The 9,492-nt window shown below is 30.1% G+C and overlaps 1 protein-coding gene across 1 annotated transcript in view; it reads left to right on the top strand.

Moving 5' to 3' along the window:
• LOC108755199 (voltage-dependent calcium channel subunit alpha-2/delta-3) overlaps positions 1–1,783 on the top strand; it is a 149,968-nt gene extending 148,185 nt beyond the window's left edge. The window contains exon 23 of the mRNA XM_018498083.1: positions 1,254–1,783. Within this exon, the coding sequence (XP_018353585.1) occupies positions 1,254–1,542 (289 nt within the window). The 3' untranslated portion in view covers positions 1,543–1,783. The remainder of the gene's footprint in view (positions 1–1,253) is intronic.
• Positions 1,784–9,492: the final 7,709 nt, after the last annotated feature.

The following is a 9,492-nucleotide window of genomic DNA, read 5'->3' as shown; positions in this document are numbered from 1 at the left end:
CTTAATAGTTTTGTATACTAATTTTAATATTTTTCCGACAAGTTACAATTTTTTAGAGATCAGATTTTAGTAAAAAATTGGCATTTTTTTTAACATCCTCCGTTATTTTTTTATTAAAGAAATATATATGGGAGACTGGGGCACTCTATAAGTCACAAAAATTCAAATTCTTAAAAGTGCATCTAAATGTAAAAATTTTTGTATCTTTTTTTTAAATAATTAAAGCATAATGTATATTTTTTTCTTAAGAACTAATAAATATTTACTAAATATATTTATTAAATTTTAAAATATACATTATGCTTTAATTATTTAAAAAAAAGATACAAAAATTTTTACATTTAGATGCACTTTTAAGAATTTGAATTTTTGTGACTTATAGAGTGCCCCAGTCTCCCATATATATTTCTTTAATAAAAAAATAACGGAGGATGTTAAAAAAAATGCCAATTTTTTACTAAAATCTGATCTCTAAAAAATTGTAACTTGTCGGAAAAATATTAAAATTAGTATACAAAACTATTAAGGGGGTCCTAAAGACGATTAGTCACATTGTAAATAGTACTTACACAGACGATTTACGTGTCATTGATACATCACTATCTTACATCAATATCTCACTCACGCATGCCACACATACACATTTTTCGTATAACAATTATGTTTTAATTAGACGTCTAAGTCCAAGAGACTATGCTGTTTTTTTTCATCCAAATTACTAATCTGTGGACTACTATTTCGTACAGATGTATAGCTATTATATGAAGCAAATGTTGTCACGACGTAACAGCTGTAGAGGCTATATTGGACTAAGAAATAGTAAAGAAGCTTAATTTCAAAATTTTTTGTCATTCTCAGCATAGACTCCACTTTACAGACACATATTGATGCGTATACTTTAATCCTGGAAAAGGATTTTCAAATCAATTAGAAAAAAAAATAATTATTATATAAAAATTATGGGTTTAATCGGTAATACAGACGACTTTAAGATCCCCTTAAATATGTAAGTATATAAGAAGTTATTCTTTCAAAATCGATTCGACTAATAATTTCTGGCTAACAATATAAAGTGAGGCAGACAACATATAATGTAATCCGTAATGTATGCTACTTAATTTCTACAAGGTTCAATTAAAATTGAAAAAAAAACTGTTTTTTCTTAATTGTGCAATAAGTGTTCAAAATGTCTTTGTTATATCTATGGTACATTAATTTTTTCCTTTTTCCTTTTATTTTTCTTCACGATGCAGACCATTTAGCGTCCAAAAGATCCGTCACACCAATCTGATATTGCTGGTGGTCGACACGTTGTGCCCATGCGGCAGTAAACAGCTAAGCATTGAACCCATCGAGGCATTAACCGAACCCGGAGCATGTACGGCAAGAAGAGAACGTCTGTATCGACGAAGACCACCAAAATGTATAAACTATCACCCTGAAGAGATGGAGATCAAATTTTGCGGTAGCGCCAGCCGTCTTTTTAACTACTCGTTAAATTTTATGTTTCTCTTATTCGTTATTACAGTGCGGCTTGCGTGACTTTGTCGGGATTAATTAATCGCGCATATCCGACGTACGTATAGACAAACACACATACCTAACATACACACATGTTACAAATTACATTTTAAAAATGGATTTAGCGTTGTCGTTTCTATGGAACAGTTATAAAAAAGAAAAAAAACAGTGTACTAAGTTTACAGATTATCACTATTTGACACAAGGATAGTAAAATATATGTATATTATACATACAAATGACGCATAGTGTGTGACGATGTGTGCGTGTATGCGCGTGTGTGTGCGTACGTGCGCGCGTGCGTGCGTGCGTGCGTGTGTATATTTACACACACACACACACACACAAAATATACAGAGTGTTTCCAAAAAATGACAAATTTAAATAGATAAATCAAGTTATGAACTTTGTTACGTAACTCATGTTCTACAGCATCTCCTTAAGCATTAAACATCAACAGTTTTTAACTTTTTTGAATGTTACTTAATTTCTACAAAGTTCAATTAAAATGAAAAAAAAATGTTTTTTCTTAATTATGCAATAAGTGTTAAAAATGTTACATCTATGGTGCATCAATTGATGCATTCTCTGAAAAATTGTAGAAACGTTACCCCAGTGAGAAATTACAGGTCGAAAAGATGACTATTAGATGTTTTAAGCCAGATCTACATAGCACTCAATTCGAGTCGCAAGCTCGCTGCATCAGCCAATCCGATGCGTCAATTTTAAAAGTGACGCTTTGAGATTAGTTGACGCAACAAGCTTGCGACTTATGTTCTGCATCTTATGTAGATTGGGCTTTATAACACTATGTGGCCGTGAAAATTTTTCGAAGTTCACGTGGATTCGGATGTGTAAGAGACACGGACTTTTCTATTATTTCCCCAAGGGATTTGGTGAAGTTAGATAAGAATGAAGTGTCACACACACAATTTAAAGTTGTAAATTTTGATTTACAACTTTACAAGTAGCACGATTTCTAAGATTCTGAGGCTAAATATAATTGCAAATACACACACATATGCGCGCGTGTGCAAATACATCACGCACACAAATATAACTTTATTGCGTTAAATAAATTTCTTATTGAACAAATTAAATAAATTACATTAATAGTTTTTAAAATTTATTTAATAATTGAGTAACAAAAATAAAAAATCATCGCTAAAAGAGATTTTTTTTATGTCGTTTGTTTTGTATGATTTATTCATGAAATTTTTTGTCTTTATCTGAATCTACAGCAAGTTGCTTTTCAAAAAATTCAAGATAATGATATAAAACATGGATTTCCAGTAACATATTAACGCCGATATTCCTAAAAGTAGTTATCATATTATTCATTATATATAATATGCGGTAGTTTTCAGCTCAATATTTTCCGTAAAACTTTGAAATCACGCCTTCATGTAAAATTCATTTGTTAAATTATATTTATGCACAGTTATAAATTTATATACAAACAATTTATATACAATTTGTTATAAATATACAACTTTACAAATACTTTCTGAAAATGTCAAAATATACGTAAAAATTGTTGAATAATTTTTGTACACTTATAAAAGTGATGACAATTAATCCAAAACACGAGAAAAACGCGTGTAGTAAGGATGCCAAAAACTGAAATGTGTACTAAGGGTTAAATCGATGCTTCATTCTTATAAAATTTAACTTTGCCAAGTCCCTTGGAAAAATAATAAAGGGTCGTATCCCTAATACAATCAAATCCGTAAACATAATCTTCGGAAAATTTTGACAGTTGAAATTAGGCATATAGTATATGTTATCTATATGTATGGTATTAATAATTTTAATCACTTTTAGGGAGAGTAATAGAAACATAAATGAAGTTTCTACAAGACATGAATTGGAACAAAACGTAAAAGAGGTGTTTATCTCTTAAATTCTTTTACATATCGCTATACTTTTATACTTCTTAGAATTTTTGTTTATGTCTTTGTCACTTTCTCTTTACATTCGACTTATATTTCGATTTTTATTTTTATGAGGGCAATTGGTGTTAGTACTGGCAAATTAATGTTGAAAACTTAATTTGGACGCCTTCTTTGGCGCCCTCCTTGTTAATGAGCATCCTTGTGCGATGCACGATTTGCAGCTAGTTGTGACGAACTTGGGACAACTTATAGAAATGATTAAAAATAACTCAAATTGAATATAATTTGATATAATAAATTAATAGCGTAGAATATGTATAAATTTATTCTAAAATGTTATTACGTACTTTAAGTTCTAGCTCGAACCGCAAAGACATTTTTCTTCTTAGTTTTCACATATTAGTCTAATAGCATTATTGTTTATTATTTTTATTAATATTTTAAAAAATATTGAAAATTTTTTTAGATTGATTTTATTTCAGCATTAAAAAGATAAAAATAATGAATCATTACTTTTTAAATAATGATAACGATAACGAGTACTTTTGAGAATCAAAAAAGCAACTAGTAACTTTTAAAAAATAACTTTCCTTGGAAATAATAAATTAAAAGACGACTATTAAACACGGTATCGCCAATATATGTACAGGGTGCGGCAGAGAAACTTACTTTTTTGAAAAACGCGCCAAACGGCAAGGGGTGAAGGTAGGAAGCTGGGAGGGGGTGCGTCCGAAAGGATAGGTCCTCAATTTTTGTTCCCCCCACAGCCAGTCTCGATCATGCTTTGGACAAGAGAGCATCGCGCGTTTGCCGTCGAGGCATACTTTGGTAATGGCCGCTCCATTGTCGCCACTCAACGTGCCTTTCGAGCGCGCTTCATTATTCCTATGGGGTTATTTGAAGTCTATTGTTTACAACGATCGACCAGAGACCCTAGCTCACCTGAAGACAAACATTCGGAACGCCATCGCCGAAATACCGGTGGACATGCTTCAGAGAGTGACGCAAAACTTCAGAAATCGACTCAGTCAGTGCATAGACAACGGCGGCCGTCATTTGATAGATGTAATTTTCAAAAGTGCATGACAAAAAATTTGATGAGGTGATCTGTAAGAGGAAAAAATAATTATACCGATATCTGCAATAGTTTCGTTTTTATTAACCTTTAAAAAAAGTAAGTTTCTCTGCCGCACCCTATACATGCGGCAAAGTTTTATCTTTCGTAAATAAAAAACTATACAGGATAGAATAAAAGGCCTTTTAAAGTATAAAAATTTTTCACTTATATTACCGACGAAATACTATTAAAAATGATCGGCGCTTATGGAAGTTTGCGTGCTGGATTGTTCCACCTTTCGATGGCTCACTGTCTTACTCTGTTATGTTCTTTTACTCTTTTGTTTATTCAATAAGTAAATTACCACACAGTTCATCTAAAGATAAAACAACCGGCCCTAATGCTCGTATCAGACTACGGATTGATGATTGCCCGGTTCTACTTCAACCAACCACGATATAGCGAGTCTATCATAACTGGCCGAAAATAGAAATCGTCAATCGTAATCGTCAACCCATAGTCTGATACTCCCCTAAGAATAAGAAACTAATAATACGGTTTTTAATTTCATTTTGTGATTTATTAGTTTAGTAGACTTTATATATGTTTAAATCTTAATAATACTCGATTTTTATTTAAAACTGTAATTTTAATGTTATCGTTCGAGTTTGATTATCAATAGAGTTAATAATTGCAGAGAAAAATTGTAATTTGTTGGCAACATATAAGATATTAAAACATTAAAAGTACTTACTTACATAGCATTTATATCATAAAAAACCACGAATTTAATAATAAATTATCGAAATATTTATATTAATAATCGTAAATTTTTATTAATTTTTATTAGTAATGTCATTCTTCAATTATCCCTGAGCCCCCGGGGCCTCATTGATAGTCACGAAAATTTGCCCAGGGTTGACGGTTTTTAATAGTATTTCGTCGGTGCTCATGTGCATCCATAATGAAATAATTCTTTGAAGGCGAATTCCCAAAATAGGACTTCACGATGAAAGTAAGTAAGATATATTTTTTTTTCATAGTAATTTCGTTTCATTTTGTTTAAAGATTAATTTAAAGTGAAATGAAAGAAATATAGTTGTATATATAGACGCCTAAATAAACATCTTTTAATCGTCTAATTTAATAACGCAAAAACATTAATCGACCTAATTTTTAATGTCGACCAATATTTTTTTCGATTGTTTCGCCATTAGCTAATTATTTCTACGACGGATCTTCATCTTAAGTGGATTTGTAATCAAAAGATAATTCTAGAACCTTGTAAACAAGTATTGTATTGCCATCGCGTGATTTTGTGTTGGAAACAAATAATATACAATCTTCAATAATGATTGAGGCTCCTGAGTATTCGCCATATAGGATCATGACGTTATAAGCGAGAAATGACACGTTGAAGTTTCTTGCACGCCATTTGCAAATAAAAAGAATTTGGATAAAACAAAATAATGAGATCACTTTAAAACACCTGTAAAAATGTGCTATTCTTATCCCGCTCTGACAGTCAGTACCTAGCAAATACAACCATAAATGCTATATAACATAAAATGATGTAAATTTACATGTATGTTAGATAGCAATCTGTATTTACTGGATAGATAGTCGTAAAAAGTACATGAAGTGAAAATAAACTATGCATATACATTAAATAAATGTTGATGAATGCACTATATTTTTTATGACTATTTATTGACTGTCGGAGAGAGGGAGGTGGTAAGAATAATTTTGGCCCATTTTTACAAATGCTTTTAAGCAATCCTATTATTTTATTTTACATAAATTCTCTTTATTTATAAATGGCACGCAAGAAATATTATATCCTACTCACGATTCAATATGACAGGATCCGCGGCAACTACTCATTCAGAAGTCTTAACGAAAATCAATTCTAACGCTAACTTTTAAAACCAAACATATATTATTTAACAAAAGCTATTCAATTGTATAAGTTTTCTCAGTCTTTTAAGTTTGTTACCATTTTCTGGAAACATCTTGTATATATATTTCTATCTATGTTACAATATCCGGTTATTCCAGTTTATTTCTGGTAAACAAAAAAATATTTATGTGTGCAATGTCGTCATAATTCGTATGTTGAAATTCATTCTCGATGCCGAACTATACCAATAAGTGTCTCACGTAATACGACGCCCATGAGAGAGAACGAGAGAGAATAGATTTATTGGTACTAATATATAGTTTGTTAGTATAAAAAAAAATTATTTTGTTGTCACAAACAAACATGCAGTTTTTATTTTACGTGTTTTTTTAAAAGCAGAGAGATGTAAAACTACATATTAGTGATGACCTCACCGATTTCAATGTGTGATCTTGTTATACATATATTACTAAGGTAAAAACCTTGAGTAATCTTCTAAAGGTTTTGCCTATCGCTCGTTGTTTGTTAAAAAGATAATATTAACAACAGAAATTTATAATATAAATCAGGAGCCACGGTAGTGTCTCGATGCTAAGACGAAGCGTAGCGTCATAGCGCGAGACACTGTCGTAGCTCCTTTACGCGCAAGTCGGCGAATTGTGAATAGAGGGACTTATATATTTAACTCACTCATCACGTTCTACATGAAAAGTTAGGAACCTATGTAAAATCTCGCTTTGCATAGTAATGTATATGCATAGATACAATAAAACCTCCCTATGAAAAGGACTTCACTATCAAAGAATTATGCTAAAATATGTAATAGTGCGCGGTTCGGGGGTCTGATATTATAACGAGGTTGCCCTCACTTCACTCTAAATTAATAATTAAATTCAAGAGTTTAGTAGCTACTGTTACTCCTTATTCATGCTACTTATAGCGCGAAAGAGATTTTTCGTGCGATTTCGAGGTTCGCTGTTACGAGATACTAGTGTAGACACATAGGTTTGAATTGAATCTTGTTTCGCTTGAAAAATTATAAATTCACACAAAGCAAGGTTCCACATGAGTTTAAAAATTATCACGCAAAACGAGGTTCAATTTAAACCTGTGTTTAATCTTTTAACAGTGGAGATCTTCTTGAAGAGGGGGAGGGCAGAACCCATTGAGTGCATTCAGGACGACAACCATTCCCTGATCGATTGTCGTTCTAAATGCATTCATTGTGTATCCATGCATACATTTTATAATAACGCAAAACGTGATTTCAAGAGTTCATAAATTTTCACGTGAAAATATACATTGTACCACAGTCATTTAAAACATTAGAAAGAAAAATTAACTTTGATTATGAATAACGTGTTAAACAACGAGTTTTAAACAAATGACGACTAACATTATAACATATGTTAAGATCACTGAAATCGATGAGATCGTCATTAATATTTAGTTTTACTAAAAGTAGTTATAGTTTACTGTCATAATCAACTATCTGATATTGCAAGATTATTTTATTGAATAAAAAATAAATCTTACTGGATAAATTCGGTTGTAAAAATAAGGATTTGTTGCTGAGACAAAGTATGAATTTATCTCTATCAAATATATCTTTCAGTTGCAATGAAACAATTTATTATTGTAATAAAAAGATACTTAAAAATATTAATTATATTTGTTAGAAATAATTTTTTGCACGTTAATCTGTAAATCATATCATTATGATCACAAATTGATGCTTATCTTACAATAATATCTTATCTTACGATAGTCACTGCGGCAGTATATTGTATTTGTCGAACTATTTTGCTTCAAAAGCGAATTAATGTATTTTCTATAATCATACTTGTGTAAAGTATGTCTATTTATTACTTGATCTTGAAGTTTCTTATTGATTTTTGCATTCTATCAAACTATATTGGTAACAATAAAATCAATTTCTTTCATATTGAATATGCAATGATAGTTTCGCTATGACATAATACTTTTCTTTATCTCATACAGCTATCACATTGCGAGATTAATGAATGATTCAAATATTCGATCGGGCAATTTAATTTTATAATTAAATAATCTTAGATAAATTAAAAAACGGAGCAATTTAATTTCCTTGAATCATATTCTCTTCATTGTTGCCGAAATCGAATTTGTTTTCTTTGTGATTTTTGAAAAGTTATGGAACTATTAAAGAAAAATGCTAATTCTTTCATATTGCGATTTTATCTGTCTTTCTGTCATAAAATCAGCCCATTGTGAGCTACTATCAAAAATCTTTTCAAAATATTATTATAATATTTATAATAGTATAATTGATAAACAACAAAATTATATCGATCGAAAATTTTACATGAAAAGAAAAAGATTTGCTAGATTAGAAATGTTGTTAGAATTAATTAAAAATCCTGGTTCAGCAAATTTTTTTATAGTCGCGATTTATAGACAGCCAACTTTTTATGTTACAATAACTGTCTCAAAGTTGCACAAAATTAACGATTTATAAAGAGAATAAAGTTTAATTTTATAATACGACAGATTTATTATGACGATAAAGTTGACTCTCTATTAAAATTATTCCAAATGATTTGAATTGTTCAAAATTTATTTGTCGATACTACTTGGTAAAACTTTTGTTATTATATCGAAGAAAATTTAATACATGAATGATATATTAACGATTAAAAAATTTCCATTTCTCTAAATTTTTTTTCTATATTCCGAATAGTTCCGTAATAATTTCCTTAAATATTTCCTCTTTTCTCTGTCTCTTATCGGCAATATACAAACATATCTTTCATTTCAGATATCTTAGTCAACGCCAACTAAAATTTAATATATATCAACGTTATTTCACACTTAACAATGTAACTGTTATATGTTACATTACATTTATATAGTTAAGTGAGAAATTATAATATTGATGTTATGTAACTTTTAGTTAATGTTGACTGAGATATTATTTCTAATCAATGAATTATTTTTTTATACTTGATTCTAAACTAGATGTCCATTATTCCGAAAATGTTCTCTAATTTTCAAAAATGTTGCATTCACAAGTTCTCTGTAATGTTCCGAATATCCAAGCACATGTATAAGAGAATGATGTTCTTTTTATCAAGCTTTTT

The sequence above is a fragment of the Trachymyrmex septentrionalis genome, unplaced genomic scaffold (assembly GCF_001594115.1).
Source record: "Trachymyrmex septentrionalis isolate Tsep2-gDNA-1 unplaced genomic scaffold, Tsep1.0 scaffold86, whole genome shotgun sequence".
Lineage (NCBI taxonomy): Eukaryota > Metazoa > Arthropoda > Insecta > Hymenoptera > Formicidae > Trachymyrmex > Trachymyrmex septentrionalis.
The sequence above is the reverse complement of the archived record's forward strand: the minus strand, read 5'-3'. Positions and strand labels throughout refer to the sequence as shown.